Source organism: Crotalus tigris, unplaced genomic scaffold (genome assembly GCF_016545835.1).
Source record: "Crotalus tigris isolate CLP2741 ecotype Arizona unplaced genomic scaffold, ASM1654583v1 scf7180000018229.695902, whole genome shotgun sequence".
NCBI classification, from domain to species: domain Eukaryota; kingdom Metazoa; phylum Chordata; class Lepidosauria; order Squamata; family Viperidae; genus Crotalus; species Crotalus tigris.
This window is the reverse complement of record NW_024096895.1, coordinates 607,875-629,497: the sequence shown is the minus strand read 5'-3', so window position 1 is coordinate 629,497 and position 21,623 is coordinate 607,875. Positions and strand designations below refer to the sequence as shown.

Sequence of the window (21,623 nt, the reverse complement as noted above, 5' to 3'; positions counted from 1 at the left end):
ATATGCCGGAAATACTGGTAGTTTCCGGCGTATAAGACGACGTTCTAGGAATGCGGCTCGGCAATAAAGACGGGGGTCATCTTATACGCCGGGTCGCCTAATACGCCGGCATATACAGTATTTATCCATCAGTCCCCAGCCTCTGGTTTCAATTGTATATTAATCTTCAAAATCTTTTCTGTATAAAGTTTTAGAAGATAAAAATTTTGGAGAGAATTTTATAAAATGGGTGACAATGATCTATAATTCAGAAACAATACAAACTGAGAAGAAGGTTAAATATTTGGATATTATTATGACAAATTTGAATAATTATATCTGTATTAGCCATTATTAGACCTAATATCTGAATAATCCAGGAATATCTCAATTCTCTTCCAAAACTCCTCTGCATTTGGGTATAACTGCTTGGTAATTACTGCTGCCAGCACTACTTCTATTGGGACATCTTTATCTGGTATTATCTCTCCTAATCCTGACATATGAGAGAGATAGAACCCCTGCAGCCTATAGATTTATTTCCAAGTTTAAAAAGGAAAAAAAATGATAAAAGTGAAATAACAGATTTGCAGGTTGAAGTGACTATGTTATATGGCACAGAAGACATTTTATAGATTTTGTATGGCACAAAAGCATGCAGGATACACGTATGTGAATGCTATGTAGGTGAATAGGAAACAATTAATGCCAGTACATAATTATATCAGTATCATGAGTTCAAAGAAGACTACAAATAAGTTTAAACTCTTGGCTACCTTACTTTTTCATCCATGTGGAGCAGGTGGAAGTTGGGGCTCTGGGCAGTTAGGAACTGATGACATACTTACTTGAGAGCTATATGGATGCTGCTTATTCTTGTTTTGCAGTTATTATTGAGTTGAAAGAATTTTGAAAATATATGCTCGTCTTTTTTCTCTGTGGCTGATTTGTTATATCCCTTTTTTTAAGTTCCTTTTATTTGCTTGATTAAAATGACTTAAAAATGCTTGTGATAAACTAATAATAAAATGAGTGTAGGAATGTTGTGCTGGAATTCTGAGTTGCATGTTTATATTTTTAGAATTTTTAGTCATTATGCCTAGCAGCCATACATTCACACACAGAAAAAAGGTTAACTTATTGATTTGTGCTGCCATACTACAAAATAGTACAGTAAGGCCAATGTATGGCTATGGAAGACAGTAACACTTTAGTAAAGAAATCAGTTACTGGGACATAAGACTAGGGTCCAAATGCCATACATGGCATACAACAAAATGGAAAAAACTAGGATTATGTTTTGCTGACAACTATCGCTATTTGGAAGTTACTCTAGTTTCCTCTCTATATTTAGTCTCTTTGCTTCTTCAACAGTTAATGCAGGAGTCTCATTTGTCTGAAAGGATTAACAATACCCATAGGAATCAAAATGAAAAAGGGAAAGCCGCTACTACCAGCCAGTGCTGACACAAAACTGAACTGCCACGATTAGTAAATCTTTGGAACAAAAAAAGAAGAAGAAGAAGAAGAAGAAGAAGAAGAAGAAGAAGAAGAAGAAGAAGAAGAAGAAGAAGAAGAAGAAGAAGAAGAAGAAGAAGAAGAAGAAGAAGAAGAATAAGAAGAAGAAGAAGAAGAAGAAGAAGAAGAAGAAGAAGAAGAAGAAGAAGAAGAAGAAGAATAAGAAGAAGAAGAAGAAGACGAAGAAGAAGAAGAAGAAGAAGAAGAAGAAGAAGAAGAAGAAGAAGAAGAAGAAGAAGAAGAAGAAGAAGAAGAAGAAGAAGAAGAAGAAGAAGAAGAAGAAGAAGAAGAAGAAGAAGAAGAAGAAGTGAATTTCCCTCTTTGGTGCTCTCCTTCTCCAAATGTCTGTTTTTCCTTTCCTTCCCCATAAAACATGTTTCCTACCCAGTTTATCTCATCCAAAGAATATATATCTCAGAAAGAATGTCTCTCTGATCCACTTTATTCAGAAAAAGGACTGATAATGCAAATGCAGAGAGCCATTTGTAACTAAGGTGTCACCATATTAAGGGTTCAAAATCCTCCCTCTAATCAGATTGGCTAGCACTTTTGGATGGGATTTATCATTCTTTGCAATGACAAATTCCACCCAGTAGACCCGTGTCTGAAAAATTTACCTATCCTACAGATAGTTTTGGACTGGATCTTTGAGTTAGTTCTTGAGCCAAAATGCACTAATATCTATTTTATACAAGAGTCCTTACAGTCCTGAATCTTTAAAGATTGAAGAATTGGCCAATAGGAAATGTTCTGTGGACTGTATTTTTCGAAACAAACAAAAAATTTGAAGTCCACTCATTTGTGTTTCCTCAAGCCAACCAGATACATGTGTAAACAATTATAGCATTTTGTTTCATTATCTTCTAAACCAAAACAACTTCCATATTTTGGGGATTCGAATATATCCAAAATCTGAATATGGGTCTAGTTACAGTGACAGACATGCAGATCCAAAAGAATTATTTTTTCTGGTAAGTTAATCATTGTCAGTGATAGTGCAATTATTATGTAAGAATGAAAGTGGGATTGAAGATAACAAACTGTTTTCAATGCTTTAAATTTCTGTTTTTCATTTATAATACAAATCCATTTCCATGGAGTTAAGGTTCATGCCTTTGTTCCTTACTTAGGGTTCACATAGAGAAGTATCACATCAGCATTTTTTTAAAAATAAAAACTCTACTGGTGTCACATCATATGCTTATTGTTCTCATAATTCTAGAGCTGTCCTACAAAAGTTTGATATCAAACATAGCCTAAAAAATGAATAACACATTCAGATCAGAAATAGGTGGCCATGATTATAGAGCAAATTGGACTTAAATGGTATATCACACAACTGCAAAACAAAAGTATTTCTTATAATTTTGCAACATGCGTATTTGCTTTTTGATAGCAAATATTGATATATTTTGCAATTGACTATAATTTCTTTGCATGAATATCTCACATTGCTAACTACGAGTCCTGCATATGTAGACCTCGCTTGCTAACTGAAGTTCTGACTTCATGTATATTTCATTCAAGCTTTGATTTATGGCAGTTTTTAGTAAATATCTCACTTTTTCAGTATGAAAGTACAATACTATATTTTTTAAGACTAAAGCAATTCTAAAGCTCCACAATGACAAAAAGCCAACTTCAGCTTCACATCCCTCTTCCAAGATTAAAACTCTTACCTTATCCAGGAAGCACAGCTTTTCCCGGTTCTTGGCATCCAGGATCTCCACCTCAAAAAAAAGAACACCCCTTTTAGATTTCTTAGTAGAATGACGTGGCCCTAAATCATTGATATTTCTTTGAAGAGGTGGACACCCCTCTATAGACGACAATTTCCCATCCATGCCTCTTCACAAAGCAGCAAATCCCTAAGAGTATGTTTATTTCAACAAATTTGTTCACAATAACCTTCCTTCCCTATGATCAAAATTTAATTATGGATCATTTCTGATCTGTGTGAAAATTTGAGTCTCAAAAAAAAAAAAAAAAAAAAAAGCTCCTGCTGAGATTAATACTCAAGGTTCAGCCTTTCAAGCAATTCAGCTCAGCAAATAAGGGGCCTTCCCTTTTAGTCTATTCTGTAGGTTGTGTTCCAAGGCGTAAGTCGATAGCATGGTAGCTAAACCACTACCCTTCTCAGCTAAATATAAAACTGAGCCCAGCAAAAAAACTTCTTGCAAGCAGCCTCTTGGAGAGTTAAGTCAGATCAGGAAATGTTAAAGCCTTTTATTTTTATTTTATTTATTATGAAATTTATTTGCCACCCATCTCGTTTCAAAGTTAATCTTTCATTCAAAGAGACCATGCCAACACATTCATGTTCAGATTTCATAAGCCATCTTTTGGGGAGGAAAAGATACTCAGAAAATTCTCCCTTCAACTGCACATTAATACAGGGGGGCTGCTTGGCAGAACTAACAGTTTCTAGGATCTTATCCAGCTCTCTATTGATATTACAGCCTAGAATTTTTCTCTGCCCAGGAGACCAGGAGTTCCTGTTACAGTAACACAATAATTGAAACAACAATAATTCCTAGGTATTTTTAGGGATGGGGAGAGAAGTGTATCATGCTAGGACAAATTACTTAATGCTTGCTGTGGCACATGGAGCTGCCATGAATATTATATTATATTATATTATATTATATTATAAATATAATATAATATAATATAATATAATATAATATAATATAATATAATACAAAAGATGGCTGCTAAGATGTGGTCAGAAACAAGGCAGTCAGCTTGTGTGACATCAGTCTACAGTGGCTTTACATGTTAATGATCTGTTTCTTGGCTGTCTTAAACACCCTTAATAATAGAAGACATTTAAAAGAAATCTACTACAGATTATCTTTTTGCAACAAAACAGCCAAATTCTTCACAATTCTCTATTGCAATATGATGTATCAAACATCCACATAACTTGAATTATTTCTTAACGCAGAAAATATACATGAAAAAACACATTGACTAGAACTTGTTTACAATAACTATAGATTGTTTGCTGTTTAAAAATAACTAATTATATCATTGTTTTAGGGATATTTCCTTACCAGATTCCTCAACGCTTTCAACAATGGCAGAGCTTCTAATGCAGGGGTGTCAAACTGCTGGCCCGCGGGCTGGATGCGTCATGGCAAAGCTGTGCCCACCCCATTGCCGGCAATGGGAAAGAAGTCGCAATACGTCGCGACATGTCACGTGATGTTGCGGGTTTGACACCCCTGTTCTAATGTAATTGAAAAGTTATTAAAGGGAGATATTCAGAAATGTATATGTCTTGAAAGTAGCCCACATTGCACTGTATATCATAATCAAACATCAACAATTGACTTCAGGAAATATTTTATGACATTTTGTATGATATTATAATATGCTTTATAATGATTTTTATGACATAATGTTTTTATAAAATTTGCCAAATTTCAATTCTACAGGAAACATGGGTCCAGGATTTTGGACACATTCTGTAAGTTAGCTCATTTGAGATACCATAGTTCAAGAAGTTTTTCTCTATGATGCATTGTTGCCAGCTATATAAAAAGCCCCTGAGACATCTTGGAGGTCAAAAATACTCCAAAAGGCTTTTTAGAAACCAAAGAACCTAGTCCAGTGGTTCTCAACCTTTTTAATGCCACGACCCCCAACTGGTCGTAAGTCGAGGACTATTCAACCGGTTGTAAGTCGAGGACTACTCAACTGGTGCAGCACCGTTTGCAGAATGGGACTTTTGGCGGGCTCAGCAGGGCAGAGACAGCCTGGACAATTCCTATTGGCTTTTGAAAGCCAATAGAATTAGACTCTATTCAAGAGAGTCTATTCTATTGGCTTTCAAAAGCCAATAGAATAAAAGGGAGTAGCACAGCTAAGGAAAAGGGGGAAAAATGTCGGACTGCGTTGTTTGGCGACCCCCGTGAAATGGTCGTTCGACCCCAAATGGGGTCCCGACCCACAGGTTGAGAATCACTGACCTAGTCCAAAGAAAAATAAATGGAAGAATATAAAAGCTATCTCCCTGTCTGTTAAGTATGCACCATCATATGTTGAAAATGTCCAAGATTGCTCACATGATCTCTGGAAACTTGATTTTTGAGAACCAAGGTCATGAGGGATTTAAACTTTTTATAGCAAGTTCATTAGGTCAGGTTATGTTTCTTCTAAAAGTGAAAAGGATCCAATAAAACGTTGAAAATTTTAAAAAGGGGGATCTGCAGTTTGATATTAAGTTTAACGTGAGCCTTACTATCATTCCCTGTTCAAACAAAAGGGATATTCTGTTTAATTATAAAATACTAAATTCCAATACCTGATATTAGTTTTCTTATTTTATTTCACGCTCTAGTTTATTATTGTGAGTAAAGCAACAGGATTCATCGTCTACTCTGATACGTTAAAATACCTACAGGACAAGCAAAAGTGAAAGCATGTAGGAGCTACTGTATTATTTTGACACAGTTTTAGCCCAATGAGTGACAAGTCCTTTGCAAATCAGCTGTAATTATCTTGCTGTTCATCAAACTGGAAGCACAATACAGGTCGTCCTCAACCTAGAACCATTCATTTAGTGACTGTTTGAAATTAAATGAACCATTCATTTAGTGACTATTTTTCAGTGAAGGCACTGAAAAAAAGTGACATGACTGTTTTTCACATGATGGTCACGTGATCAAAATCTGGATGCTTGGCAACTGGAATGTATTTATGACAGTTGGTCATGTAATCACCTTCTGCAACCTTCTGCAAAGCAAAGAAAATGGGGAAGCCAGATTCACTTAACTGTAGCAAAAACATTGTAAAATGGGGCAAAACTCACTTAACAACTCCAGTAATTCACTTAACCCAGGGGTAGGCAACCTTGGCTCTTTTATGACTCATGGACTTCAACTCCCAGAATTCCTGAGCCAGCCATGCTGGCTCAGGAATTCTGGGAGTTGAAGTCCAGAAGTCATAAAAGAGCCAAGGGTGCCTACCCGACTTAACCCAACCAAAATTTTGGTAAGCCAAGGACTACCTCAAACGTTCGCTAATGTTTGTCTCTTAATAGTCTATGCTTTCAGAATAAGGTTACTAAGAATGACAAGATCTTGAATTAGATTAATCATACTATTATACTTAACTTTACAAAGCTTTTCTTATATTAAATAAATGTAGCCGTCACTCCTCCCAAAAGACAGAAACATAATCTCCTTTTTCTCTTATTTATATAAGAGCTTAGCTCTTTGAAATTAAAAACTGACTTGAATGGGACAAACATTTGGAGTCTGTTCAGCATGTCCAACAGATACCAAGGACTAGCTCCAAACAGGGGTATTAATAGAACTAAGCCTCAGAGAGGAATGGTCACTCTCATACCTCAGAGCTTCTAGAACAAAGAATTTATTCCAGTGGAAAGCAACACATAGATCATGCTGACCAAATTAAACTATTGTAAACTACAATCAGTTGCGCAGCAAGAATTGAAGATAATATGATCTACTAAGGGAGAGAGTAAAGCCTTAGAAAAACAACTGGATGCCAGAGAAATGCAAGAAACTTTAGAATATATTGAAAATAAAGCAGCTTCCAACTGAAGCCTCTCAGTAAGTCTGTGGGAAAAATTAAAAAATCACCATGAAAGTAAGAAGAAGTACTAATCCAGACAGAAGCAACAATACAAAAAAAGCAAGAAGCCCAGGTAAGTAAGTGTTGTTGGGGTGAAGGGTGAGGGAAGCTAGTGGAATATAGAGATCAACATGTGAATTGCTTATCCTAATCAGACCTGCATATACTATAGCACACATTTTACACAAGAAATCTTACAAATAAGGGTGGTGTTTGTTGAGATATCCACCCACACATCATTCTTAACAAGTTGCTTGGCTAAGCATTGAAGTGAAAATAAAATATAAAAATGCAAAGAGGCATACAGCACATAGGTAGGGCCGTTTTCCCACTATGTAGCCTCAGCTAAGATTGATGTCACTTACAATTCAACACTGAAAACTTTCTAGAAGGTTATTCATAATGAATGTTCATTTGAATGTAACATTCCTTTCATGGATGAACTGAATTTTCAGGTGTCCAATTTGCCAAGTTTGACCACAGAGATTAAGGATTAAATAAACCTGTACTTCAGCGCACAGAAATACTCTCAAAGACAAAATGTTCCCAATTGGCACGTCCAATCTATACTCAAATGTTGAAATAAATTTAAATAGCTAACTTTGTAATAGCTTACAAAATTCAAGCGCACAGTTTAAATATTAATTCTACTTTCTTATACGCATTAATAACTCTCTACATCTCTTTAGGGAGACCTGACTCCTAAGACAGGTTCATAGACATGACATTTCAAGGCATGACTCTTCCAATATATGCCCATCTAATCACAAAAATTATCAAAACCTTTCTTTCAGATTCTCTAGAATGCTGCTGTTCAGTGGGATAAATTTAAATTTTCCAAAGAATAGCTTGCTATGTATAGTATAGCATTTATACTATCTAAAAATGCTGCCTTGTGTCAACTCTGTTATTTTTTTAATTCCTGCAAATACCTTTGAGTTTTTGAGTTCACAAGGGCTTTTAAATTTCAGAGGTTTCTTTGTCAAGCTGCATTTATGTGTTATTTCTATGACTATTTCAATTGTTGCTCTAATTAACTGTAGTTTCTGTATAAATTTAACGGGCTTTATTTACAAAAAGACAAATATACTGCAAAAGTAAATAAATCTGTTGTACTTAGTGTAGGCTTGTGCAGATAACTAAAAACTTATTAAATGTGTATAATCTACTATGTCTGTCTCTGGGACAGATTAAACATATGCATGACAAAGTGGCTACTGGTCATCGCACACCCAATCTACTGGAAGAAAGAAAACTGCATATAAAGTTTTATGGAAAATCAAAAGCTGGATCCAGTTCCGTAGTCCTATGGCTAGTGCTTTTAAAAATTCAAGATGAAATTGGACAAGCAGACATAAGCAGCAGGCATACCCAGAATCTTTGTGTCTGTAAGTAATATAGCTATAAACCATCCAGTCTGGTTTGTTCTTAAGTCTTTATTTGAATACAGCACAGAAGCAGCAGCTGGAGATGGGGGGAGGGGGCAGAGAGCTTATGCTGGCTATGGCTACCACATGTGCATGTGCAGTTGCCTAAGATCAGTATGAAGAGCATCAGAAAGGAAATTATGGTTTTGTTCCCCCCCCCCTCAGATGCAACTGAAGACAGTGCAAGAATGTGGTAACAGTATCTCTTAATTCCCCACTGATTGAAAATATTAACAACTCAAACTTGTGTCAGACTGATTCCCTGCTATTTCTCTCCACTAACACATTCCCAAAGACACAACCGTTAAGAAGTTTGTCATAAAAGAAAATTTCATTACTTAATAGTTTCATTCCATAACTGACATCAGTTCTTCAAGATACGCAATCTACAGTCAGTAGCTAAATCAAAACTCAGGCCTCCTAGCAAAATTCCTTGGGCAGTTTTACTTTGGAAACCAAGGTGGCTAAAAAAATTCTCAAATTACAATGTAAAAAATAAAAAGAAATGTGCACTTTATCATAGCTCTAGCGTTCTTGGAATAGTTAGGAAAAGATAGTTGGCAGAAGTCTGGACAATTTCAACACCCTTCAGTAAGAGTGAAGATGTGAAAATAAGTTAGACGTGACCTTCCAATTTATAAAAGGCACAGTAGTGGGGCAGGTGCCAAGAGGCTCTTTGAAAAACATTTGACACCTTTCTGATTAGCGCAATGAAGCATCTTTGAGATGTAGCAAGATGGTAATTGCCGTTCGGTCATTATAGTGACAGCAAAGATAAATAATCTATAAGCTGACTAAAGAAATATGGCAACAGAGTAGTTCAACATATTATTAGGATTGGTTGCACAACCAGCAAGATGTTTAGAATAGATTTGGCATTTTAATTCACCTATCAAGTCCTTCCCAAAGACCTGGGATAGGCAGAAGCTACTGTTAGATGATATAAAGGTATTGTCACAGGATGTAAGCTGTTCTGGGTAAAGTTGTCTTTTGCAATTGACTGGTGGTGATTCTGTCAATGCCGATGCCATTCAAATGGTGCTCCAGATGTTTTGGGATTGTACACAGGACACCTATTACTATTGGTACTATCTTTGCTTTGGGGTCAGTTCCAGTCAGTGTTGACAGAGGGAGAGAGACCCAGCCTACAACCCCCACTTTGTGGGATACCTCAGGGTTCAGTTCTCTCACCTTCTATTTAACTTTTAATGAAGCCACTGGATTAGGCGATCTGTTGGTTTGGGGTCAGATATCATCAATATACAGATAATACCCAGCTTTGGATGTTCACCCTAGGCCCCTTGAGTGATGCCATGGAGCAAAATGGGCTCCAACTCAACCCTAGCAAGATTGAGTGGCTATGGGTATTTGGACACTGCAGAGACAAGACTCTTCCATTTTTAGTTCTGGATGCAGTTGCATTATCCCAGACAGACCTGATGCACAATTTGGGGGTCCTCCTAGAGTCCTAGTCTTATGACTCCTGCTCAAAGAGCAGCTGGAAGTCATGGCAAGGAGACCCTTTGCCCATCTTTTGATGTTGGGCCAACTGCATTCATTCCTGGTCCAGGAGAGTCTGCTTAACTTCACCTGCCCTTGTAACCTCTCGTTTAGATTACTGCAACAAACTCTAGATGGAGCTGCCCGTGAAGAGCATTCAGAAACTTCAGCTGGTGCACTTGGCAACATTTACTACTTGTGCAGCCGCATTCTGCACCAGTGGGAAGTTTCTGAACGCTCTATTTTCTACTGACTCTTGTTATTTCCAGGCACTTGACTCTCCAGTCACGTGGCAGGGAGTTGAATCTCTTTTTGTAATTAATCCAAGCTACATTCAAGTTGGTTTCCCTTCTCTTGCAGTTTTTCAAAATCATCTTGTCCATTAGGAACTAATTTTTTGTTCTTCTGCTGTTTGGGCAGTTTTCCTTTCTGCTCAGGTGAAAAAAAAAACTTGTTTTCAATTAAATGCTGTTGGACTGCATCAACTACCACACCAGTTAGCAATTTGAACATTGTTGGTAAACAGGTAATTGGCCTGTAGTTTCCTGGTGCTTCATCTTTTGCTGGATCTTTCATTATTAGTATGTTTTGCCAAATGTTAACCAATCTTCAATTTGACCTCCTTGCAATATATTGTTAAAACTGCTTGGCAATTACAGGTAATCCTTGAGTTACGACAGTTCATTTAGCGACCATTCAAAATTATGACATAAATCTCCCCCAGGTACTCACGACAGTCCCAAAGTTACGAATGTCGCACCATGGTAGTCATCCCTCTGGGCCTCCAATTAGGCCTGGAGGACACGCACTCCCCTCCCAGCCTCCGTTCTTGGTGGCAAGGGCTTTTTGCAAAGATGACTGGAGCCTATAGGGACACAGTACCTGCAGGCCTTGGTAAGCCTTTGTTCAAGGTGAAACTACAGCACAGAGGCTGGAGAGGAAACCGCTCCCTTGATCATTGAGATCTATGTAAGGTAAGTCACCCGGTCGGGCAGGATGGAGTGGAGGGGGAAGCATGAGATATCTCAGTGGTTCAGGGGAGGCCTTGGGTGGTCAGAAGCACTAGTCCCCCCTGGCCTTCCCCACCCTGAGATACCTCGTGCATTTATTTCGATTAACAAATGTGGGGGTGAAAGCAGGGAGTAATCACGTTCAAGTTACATGATTCACTCCTACGAATCCTCAGGTTACGAATGTAATTGGTAGTCTCCATTACATTCGTAACTTGAGGATTACCTGTAATGGGTAGAGGCGAGTCAGATGTTTCAACAAAAAAACATGCAGATCATCTTCCCTTAGAGCTGACTAATTCTTGATCTTCCTTGCCCTATTCTGAACCATTTCTGCTTTCTTTCTTTTTTTTAAAAAAAAAATCTTATCCACCTCCTTTATCCAGGCTACATTCTTGTTGTATTTTTTTGAGTTGTCTCATAGTTGTGCCAGAACTACATTGTTCTCCTTTGCCAGGTATTGATTGGTTGCAATCCCTCCGTTGATGCACTGATGTTTCTGATTTGAGCGAAATTGGAGATTCTGTCTATAGTGTGCACGTTTAGCTTCCTATCTGTTGATCTTCTTGGCTGTAGGTGTTACTTGCTGCTTTATTATTTCTAGTGGTTTCTTGCTTACTTGTTTCTAGGTGACATTTCTTTATCAGGTATTCTTTGGTTTGCTTGTTCTTCAGCTTTTTTTCTGTCATCTACTCTAACTTCCTCACATCTGATCTTTGCATGCATATTTTTCAACCAATCTTCTTCCATTTTGGTGGTGCACTGTTTAGCTTTTTTTCTTTGTTGATTTTGCATTCAGGGTATTCAGTTATAACTACAGTCAGGCTAGACATTAATTAGTTTGTTTCTTACAGTGAGCTTTTGCTTATATTTGATATCACAATATTGTCAACTTTGAATAGCTTAACTCTTTCTTTGGAACAAATGTCAATGCAAACAACCTTATTCTGATCTTTTTGTGCTGTTCTAGATGCTCAAGCATTCTTCGTTTCAATTCCTCTTATTTTATTTATTTTTGGTTAAAAGGGCTTTGGTCTTTCTGAGGCAAAAGCAGAGGAGAGGGTGCGAGGTTTGGGAATGAAAACGATTCAATAGCTATGCTAGCTTCCTCTGCTACCAACTCCCCCTGGTTTGCCTCTACAGTCTGAGCTACTTCTAGCAAGATTTTAATTTGTTTGCCCTGTGTAGACCTTTGCAGTTCTTTCAATTCTGCTTCTGTAAATATTTTTATTTCACATTATAAATTGATGTTGATATGCTAGCTTCTGCTATTTCTGATTGTAGATGTTGCTCTTTCCAGAATTGATACATTCTTTTATCTTTTTTATCTTTCCTTTCCCCTTCCTTCCTTTCTTCCTTCCTTCCTTCCCTCCCTCCCTCTAATATTTTTACAATAATTCAAGGTAATGAACATCATCTTCATATTGGATTTTATTTATAATAGCAGATGATGATGAAGATGATAATGATGATTATTATTTTGTTTTCAGTCTTTGTATACCTGTTACAGCTAAATAACCTTTCTTCCAATAATCCTGCAGCTGCAAGTTCTGGTTGCTCAGCCAACAGTCCTCAGTCTTGTAGCTCATTTGTCACCATATGTCCAGGAACTCCAATATCTAGTGTGGTTCTTGTTAACTTGGGGGATGACAAATGTCATGGCTGCCATTTTGTTAACCTATGCATCACAAGCTGACAGCCTGACATCAGTAACGGGGGGGAGGGGAAGCAGAGGGAGCAGTGGAGTGTGTTTTGGAGAAGATGGGAATAGCCATGTAACACCTATCTGCAAGTCATTAAAATAACTGCATTATTTCTTGAGATCACAAAGCTGCTTTTCACCAGCAGTGAAAAGATGTGCTTGGCTTAAGGCAGGGGTCTTCAAACTTGGCCCTTTTATGACATGTGGACTTCAACTCCCAGAATTCCTCAGGCAGCATGCCTGGCTGAGGAATTCTGGGAGTTGAAGTCCACAAGTCATAAAAGGGCCAAGTTTGAAGACCCCTAGTTTAAGGACTTACAGAAGGTGCTGCATGAACATCCAAGCGGTCTGAAATGTCTTTTTGCCTTTGAAACCAAGTGTTGCAAAATCCAACTGTTGGAGTCTTATATCATTCTGAACGTTTTAATCCTATAACAGTTATTGGAATAAGCCACAATATCTAGATTCATATAACAGACTAAATCAAAATCCAACAAGTCACATTATAGTTTAGTAAACAACAAATACAGCATAACAAGGGAAACCTGTATTTTAACAAATGAAAATCCATATTATTATAAAACTTAAAATAGGACAGACTACAGCATAACACTAGTTCCTATTAACAGTACAGGGATACAGATTTCAAGCCTTTCTCCATTTGCCCTTTATCTCTTATATAAACATCATTTTACATGGGTAACATTTGCTGACTGAGTCCACAAAGTGAGATAAACTTATGTCTCCTTTTGTTTTATTGGAACAGTATTAGTGTTCCTGTCTTTAAGCTACGAATAACAAGTTGCAAGACATATAAAATCTGACATGTTTCACTGCCCATTCCATCATGAGTGATAAAAATTAAGTATTATTACTTATTTTAAGCCAATATGGACAATTCTCCCTTCAATTCCTAGCTTGTGTCTTCTACTGCTGTTTTGTTTGTCTCAGATTATAAACATTCCAGAAGCATGGAAGATACTTTTCAACTTCTGCATACAGGTGGGGAGCTTTCTCCTGCTTGATCTTTTTTGAAGGAGATTGAAGGAAGCACCACAGTGGATGTTAGCATTTACATAATTTTTTTTGCTACCTACAAAAGGCTGACATAGTGTTGATGCTGTATAATGTTTGCTTGCATTGTTGCCCAGAAGCACTACAGCTCCCTCTTCAGTTCTTCAAAACTAGGGGGAATCATCATTTGTGTTCATTCACAGATCACTGTATGTGCATGTGAGCTCCTTCATGATCCTTTTCACTTCCTAGTGCTTAGTCTTTAATAAGAGGAAGGGTGCAGAAGTTCATAGTTGCTAGTCCCAGATAATTCCTGGATCACTTTAATAATTTGGAAATGTTTTCTACCAGCTAATGATATTAGGAGGGGGAAAGGGAAACTAAGCCAGAAGAAACAATCATTTTATTAACATACTTGCAGGATACCTATACTGATCAGTGAAGCAAAACAGATCCAATAGATTTAGAATACAGATAGGCAATGAAGGCAAAAGATCTCATCCTGGAATAGTTTTCTACTGATCCATGGGTTAATTTTTCAGCAATAGGAATAGATCCTATGTTAGGCTGGAGTGGTGTTTGGTTTTTCTGCTAAATATCAGTTTGCATTTAGGGGAGGAAAAAAAAAACCCCAGGAAAACACTGGAGATCTTATTTGAAAGGCACATTCTCCAAAGTTAAGCTAACAGCACCCTCTGGTGTACAATAAAACTTCAACAACTAAAAGGCCTACAGTTGCTCTGCAAAGCAATTTTCAGTTGGCTTACACATGAGATATACTGTTTGCTGACAAAATGCACACCACTGTAGTAGATAATTACCTCTTTTACTTAAATTATTCAAACCAGGGAAACTCAACAGAACTGTATTAAACACAGGGTTGTTTGAAGGGTTTGAAAAGAATAGAAAAATATACCCTTATCTTATGTCATCAGGGTTTTATCCTAGATTAGAAGGGTGAAAAGAAAAAAAAAACAACAGGGGAGGGGGAAGAGAAGGGGATAGAGAAAGAGAGACAGAGCAGCCAGCAGCCTGGGGGAGAGGAGTCAGCTGGAGAAAAGGAGAACAGGAGGAAAGGAGAGGATATAAAAGGAGGTTTTGGTGGGAAAGGGAAAGAAAAAAAGACGACGGAGAAACAGAAGGGGGCGGAGAAAGAGAGACGGAGAAGAGAAGCTTCTTTGAGACAAGCAGAGGGAGAGAAGGGGATAGAACAGTGCAAAGATTAATGTCAGAGAAACAGGCACAAGTTTCCCATTAAAAGTGTGGTAAGTGGGTATACAGATAGTCCTCAACCTACAACAATTGAATCCAAATTTTATGCTGCTAAGTGAGAAGTTTGTTAAATGAATTTCGTCCCATTTTACGACTTTTCTTGCCACATTTGTTAAGTGAATCACTGCAGTTGTTAAATTAGTAACACAGTTAAGTGAATCTGGTTTCCCCATTGACTTTGCTTGTCAGAAGGTTGCAAAGGGGGATCACTTGACCCTGAAACATTGTGACCATCTTAAATATGAATCAGTTGCCAAGCATCCAAATGTAAATTATGTGACCCTGGCAGATGCTGCAACAGTCATAAATGTGAAAAATGGTCATAAGTCACTTTTTTCAGTGCTGTTGTAACAGTCACTAAGCAAACTGTTGTAAGTCAAGGACTACCTGTACCTTATCATGTTTTTTTCGCTCATCAAGTTTTTGACACCTTGCTAGGTGACTGGTGGTACTCGAATATTGCCATATCCTAAAAGTGGTACAATCTGTGAAAAGGTTGAAAAGCCCTGCTCTAGATGGCCTATTTCTTTAATCTTTGTCTTCTTAGCAAATGGTTATATCTGGAGAAATAATATTCTCCTAGGAGAGTCTCTCCCAACTAAATACCCTCCAGATTTGTATGTCATCAAAGGTCTCACATGGCTACTTGGAGAGCATGTGGCTGTAAGAGCCTGGTTTGGGCATGAAGGTTAAAATCAGGCAATTAATGAAAGAAAAAACTACAAACTGTCAGCAAATAACCAATATTGCCAGTTGATTATGGGGAAAAGTTCTTATTTTCTATCAGCTCGGGGTATTGTGGAAGAGATATTAAATACTCAACTGCTCAGTATTCAGACAGGGCCATTTGAAAAACTGCTGAGCTGAGCAGGCAATGCAAAGAGCCAATCTTAGTACTGTTGCACTGCTAAGCATATATCCATTTACAAGACAGGTGCAAAGGCTACTCTTGACCTCAAGGCTGGAAAAATATACTGAGCTGTCCAGATCATCTCCACATTGTAAGGCAAATGTGCAAAGGTTGTATTGCAAACAACATTTAAAAGTTACAAAGTGTTCTTGAGAAAAGAAAAATATTGACATAATCCATACAAGAATCTTTTGCTCTTTAAAAACATTCCAAACACCTAAATAAATTTTAAACCATACAACTGTGTCCAGGGCAGAAGCTTCCTAGACGGGAACTGGTCATAGTATTAAAACAATAGAGACAACCATTGAACATGAATGTTATAATTCAGACTTACTTTGCATTCTATACTGATATTTTCTTAGCTAAGTAGTATTTAATTTCTACATACATCTGTGTTTTGTAGAACACAGAAAGGCTAGTGTGCAGTTTGGGATATATTCAGCTGGGATATAAAGTGGATCACTAAAGATCCAACAAGGACATCAGTTGCAGTTATTACACACTTAGTAATTAGATGTAGCACAAGAACTTAAGTCTATTATATCAACTAAGAGAAGATCTTCAATGAAATACAAAAGCCTTTTACAAAGCTCCCCTATTCTACTTTCATAAATTAGCATATGTTCAGTAAATGGAGAATTGGGGGGGGGGTTTCAGCATAATCTACCAGAAAAAAATAAATATCTGCTCTGAGAAAAAACTAATCAAGATTAAAGAAAGTTGTGTTAATTTAAAGTTGCTATAAGAGCCCTGTGGCACTTGGGAGATAATATTACTAATACACAAGTGCTGATTATGTTTTTAAGATGTGTATCTGTTTCTTTCTCAGTGTTGGAAGCTGACTGCAAACAAATATGAAGGTTCTGTAACATGTTCTTCAAGTACACTATCATGCATCAATTTTCAAGATAAAAGAGCAATCATGAACAAAAAATTGTAGCAATCAATAGTATGCTGTAACATTCTATTCTCTCACCTATAATTATTAGTAATTGGGTCACCCAGGCTACATCTTAAACCTATATAACCCAATGTAACAGTTACTTGTCTTAAAAAAAGCAATGTAACACATAATTAACTTTGTACAAAAATAAATTAATAGTAAAGTTTGCAATACCTGTTTAACTGAGCAAGCTAAAACATTAACATATCAAAGCTGTCTTGCACAATCACTTTTAGGTTCTCTTAAGTAATCATGCCAAAAGCAACAGAAAAGACAAGAAGTCTATTAAAGAAAGAGCAAAAAGATTTGGAGATTTAAAAAAAAGGAACCTATATACTGAAAGTATAGTATGTATAGAAACATGCACACACAAAATAATAAATTATTTTAAAATTAAGATTTCTAAAGATGGGTAAGTTAGGAAAGATTGAAGGCAAAAGGAAAGAGGATGGCAGAGGATGAGATGGTTAGATAATGTAACAGATGCAACAAATGTGAATTTGGGCTAATTCTTGGAGACTAGGGAGGAGGGCCTGGAGTGCTATGATCCATGGTGTTGTGAAGGGGTGGACGTGACTTAGTGACTGAACAACAAATGTGGCAACTCAATTTGACACTACTACCATTCATTGAACATGACCCTCCAGAAATATCATTTTTGTGTTTTGGAAAATGTAAAGACACATCAAAGAATATATGCAGAAAGGCACTGTTTCCATGTCAATCTGAACGCAATATGGACTAGGTTTTTCAAGAACTTGATGGTGTTCCATGACAGCCTGAGGCAAAAAAGAAGGGTTGACTTGGACACAGCCAATTTTTCTATCAAATGAAGCTTTGCCTCTTGGTCAAAGGTCTTTATTTTTCTTTAACGAACAGGTTCCACAATCTGAAGAAGTCTGAAAACCATCTGATTTGGAGCCCTACTTTTCCCCAAAGAAAATTCAGAATCTCTTTGGAAAGAAGCACAATCAGATACAATGATCTGTTCTACATAGTCCTCAAGAAAAAGGCAGAGCTGCGATCAGTACAAAGAAAGATCAAGTTATCGCACCTAGAGAAAGAGAATACTCCAAAAGACCAACAACGGATGTAGGATTTTTGGAGCCTTCCTTTATAAAGTAGTGGAAGCAGCCTGCGAGGCTGAAGAGGCCACTTTCCTGCAGAAGCAAAGAGCACGCCAACGAAACAGAGAAGGGCTACACGCACTTCACACTCGATTAAAAGCCCATCTTCTTTCCCTCCAACTCCCAGCGCATGCTTATTCAAGATACAACACATGCGTACTTTCCCTCTCGCGCTTTCTACAAGGTGGAATCCCACGCGTGCGTCGTACCCACCGCCTCCCTTAGGTCAGAGAGCGAGTCCCCGATTCTCCCCTCTGACTGTTGAGCCCGAGGCCACTGCCGCACGACCCCCCCCCCATCAGCCCACGCGATGCCCTCGAAGTCCAACTGCCGCCCTCACCTCGTAGTACTTCATAGCTCCGCGCTCGTTTTCGCTCCCACCAGCTTAGTACCCTCTCTCCTCACGTGATAAGCTCCAACTTCGTTGAAGGAGGCGCGGCGCGAAGAATTATAAGGCGAATCACAGGGATTCTATCTCGGAGGGCCAGCCAATTAGACGCACGCCACTCTCCCTCCCGCCTACGTGCCCACCTCCAAACGTCACCATGGCAACTTGTAGCGCGTGACCACACCTGACCCAATCAAGTGGCAAACGGGTAGAAGTGGCAATCCGTCGAAGCAATCGTAACATCCGAGAATTGATCCAATCACAAAGCTGCAAACTAATATAGATGACCTTCGGAAGGGTTGGGGCAGGTGATGCGGTGGGAGCAGAAAAAAAAAAGAAAAGAAAAAGATTCCGAGGGCCAAGTTCTCCTGGGCGCGCTTGCTTACTTGAGAGCAAGCGGTGGAGAGTTTTACTGGAAGTTCCTTCAGGGTCGGCCGCAAGCAAGGTCAAATGATCGGGATGAGAACGGTTAGTTCCGTTCCTATCGGTTGAAAGAGTTGTTTCTGTGTAGAGTTGTGCTACATCGGTTTTACACTGGAGTAAATCTTACTAGAAAGAACCGTTTCTAAGTTCCACCTCAGTAATTATCAAATTAGTTCGATGCCAGTCAGGTTGGCTCGATTACTGGCGGTTCCGTGTACAAATATCAATACCTTGGCCTCGTTTTGGTAACAAGTCGCTCTTCCATTCTGTCCATCAACCTACCCAAACCCGTAATTCGAATTTTCTCAGTCAAAGCTATTTTCAGAATCCACCTTTCACAGTCCTATGTTGCCCCTGGACTATTAATTTAACCATTTTGACCTACCTTGTTGTAAATATATGCTTATCCTTCATGATCCTAAGTTTGTGATTGTCACTGCTTCCTAGAATTTATTCCCTCTTCACTTTATCTGTTCTTTAACCCAAGTAAACAAAATTATTTCCCACCTTAATTCCTTCATTAAGTTTAAATTCAGAAAGAGTGGAGGGTGGCGTTAATTTTGGCGTCTTAATATTTATCATTAACTTAGATTTTTTTTCCTTTTCTCTTTTTATTTTCATAATGAACTCTTCCAAATACTTCCAACTTCTAAATTGTGTTGTCAGATTATTTTAACATTTTGGATATGCAGGTTTGATTCTATCTGTCATCTCTTTCAGTTCTGCCATTCTTAAACTATATTAATTTTGTAAATCCAATATGCAACAGGCTACTGCAATGCACTCTACATGGGGCTGCTCTTGAAGAGCATCTGAAAGTCTCAACTGCTGCACAGGCAGTAAAGGGTATCAGATATCCGACATATACAACATCATTTTTTTGTGAACTGTATTGGTTGCCAGGATGTTCCCAGGTACAATTCAAAGGAGCTGGTTATCATTTTCAAAGCCCTCCAAGGCTTGGGGGCAAGTTACTTTAACAAAGAGAAGGAGGAGGGGGGACATGATAACAGTGTTCCAATATCTCAGGGGCTGCCACAAAGAAGAGGGAGTCAAGCTATTCTCCAAAGCACCTGAAGGCAGGACAAGAAGCAACGGATGGAAACTAATCAAGGAGAGAAGCAACCTAGAACTAAGGAGAAACTGACAGTGGAACAACCTGCCTCCAGAAGCGGTGAATGCTCCAACACTGGAAGTTTTTAAGAAGAACTGGACAGCCATTTGTCCAAAATGGTATAGGGTTTCCTGCCTGAGCAGGGGGTTGGACTAGATGACCTCCAAGGTCCCTTCCAACTTTATCATCATCATCATCATCATTATTATTATTGATCATCGCACAGTCAGCCAGATGTTCAGACTGGATTTGGCATTTTGTCTACCTATCGAGTCCTTACCCAGGACCTGGGATAGGCAGATGTGGATGTTTGATGGTATTACAGATATCGTCGCAGGATGGAAGCAGTTCCTATAAGGCCGCCTTTTGCAATTGACTAATAGCGAATTTGTCAATGCCAATGGTGTTCAAGTGGTGCTCCAGTTGTTTTGGGATTGCACCCAAGGAGCCTATGACTATTGGTACTACCCTTGCTTGCTTTTGCCACAGTCTTTCTATTTCTATTTGTAGGTCTTTGTATTTTGTTATCTTCTCCAGTTCTTTCTCTTCTATTCTGCTATCTCCAGGCACTGCCACGTCCACTATCCAGACTTTTTTGTCTTTCTTATCGACAATTGTTAAGTCTGGGGTGTTATGTTGCAGGTGCTTGTCTGTTTGAATTCTGAAAGTCCCAGAGCAGTTTAATTTTATCATTTTCTATGACTTTCTCTATTATTATTATTATTACTATTATTATTATTATTATCGATCATCGCACAGTCAGCCAGATGTTCAGACTGGATTTGGCATTTTGTCTACCTATCGAGTCCTTACCCAGGACCTGGGATAGGCAGATGTGGATGTTTGATGGTATTACAGATATCGTCGCAGGATGGAAGCAGTTCCTAATAAGGCCGCCTTTTGCAATTGACTAATAGCGAATTTGTCAATGCCAATGGTGTTCAAGTGGTGCTCCAGTTGTTTTGGGATTGCACCCAAGGAGCCTATGACTATTGGTACTACCCTTGCTTGCTTTTGCCACAGTCTTTCTATTTCTATTTGTAGGTCTTTGTATTTTGTTATCTTCTCCAGTTCTTTCTCTTCTATTCTGCTATCTCCAGGCACTGCCACGTCCACTATCCAGACTTTTTTGTCTTTCTTATCGACAATTGTTAAGTCTGGGGTGTTATGTTGCAGGTGCTTGTCTGTTTGAATTCTGAAGTCCCAGAGCAGTTTAATTTTATCATTTTCTATGACTTTCTCTATTTTATGATCCCACCAGTTTTTGCTTACAGGCAAATGATATTTTTTGCAGATCTTCCAATGCACCATTGTTGCTACTTTGTCATGCCGCTGCTTGTAATCTGTGCAATCTTCTTGCAACAGCTTACCAAGTGGTCCACTGTTTCTTCAGCTTCTTTGCATAGGCGGCACTTACTGTCTGTTGCTGTCTTCTCAATTTTGACTTTGTATGCATTTGTCCTTAAGGCTTGGTCTTGTGCAGCCAGAATTAGTCCCTCGGTCTCTTTCTTCAATTTTCCTGCTCTTAGCCATTGCCAGGTTTTATTATTATCTGCTTTCCCAGCTATTTTTTTCATGTATTGGCCATGTAGTGCTTTGTCTTCCCATGCCTCTATTCTGTTCTTCATTTGGTCTTTCTTGTAGGCCAGTTTGGTCTCTCCAGTAGTTAGTAAGCCTTCCTGATATACT

At 38.3% G+C, this 21,623-nt stretch overlaps 2 protein-coding genes and 1 long non-coding RNA gene across 4 annotated transcripts in view; 2 read left to right on the top strand and 1 right to left on the bottom strand.

The window, feature by feature from the left end:
* The window catches only part of TECR (trans-2,3-enoyl-CoA reductase), a 43,784-nt gene extending 25,227 nt beyond the window's left edge, over positions 1–18,557 (bottom strand). Inside the window, exons 1-2 of one of the 2 annotated variants that reach the window (XM_039349194.1) lie at positions 18,350–18,557; positions 3,177–3,227 (exon numbers count right to left, since the gene is read on the bottom strand). In XM_039349194.1, coding sequence (XP_039205128.1) covers positions 3,177–3,227; positions 18,350–18,364 — 66 coding nt within the window. In that variant the 5' untranslated portion in view covers positions 18,365–18,557. Of the gene's footprint in view, positions 1–3,176; positions 3,490–18,349 lie in introns of those variants that run through there. The other variant, XM_039349192.1, reaches the window with a different exon arrangement.
* Positions 6,447–18,122, top strand: LOC120310607. Its single transcript, XR_005557411.1, has 3 exons — positions 6,447–7,174; positions 8,291–8,489; positions 17,762–18,122. It is a non-coding gene; the product is annotated as an uncharacterized LOC120310607 (long non-coding RNA).
* Positions 18,558–18,726: 169 nt separating the features above from the next.
* The window catches only part of DNAJB1 (DnaJ heat shock protein family (Hsp40) member B1), a 30,237-nt gene continuing 27,340 nt past the window's right edge, over positions 18,727–21,623 (top strand). Inside the window, exon 1 of the mRNA XM_039349195.1 lies at positions 18,727–18,865. The gene's annotated coding sequence lies outside the window, so the exon portion shown is untranslated. The remainder of the gene's footprint in view (positions 18,866–21,623) is intronic.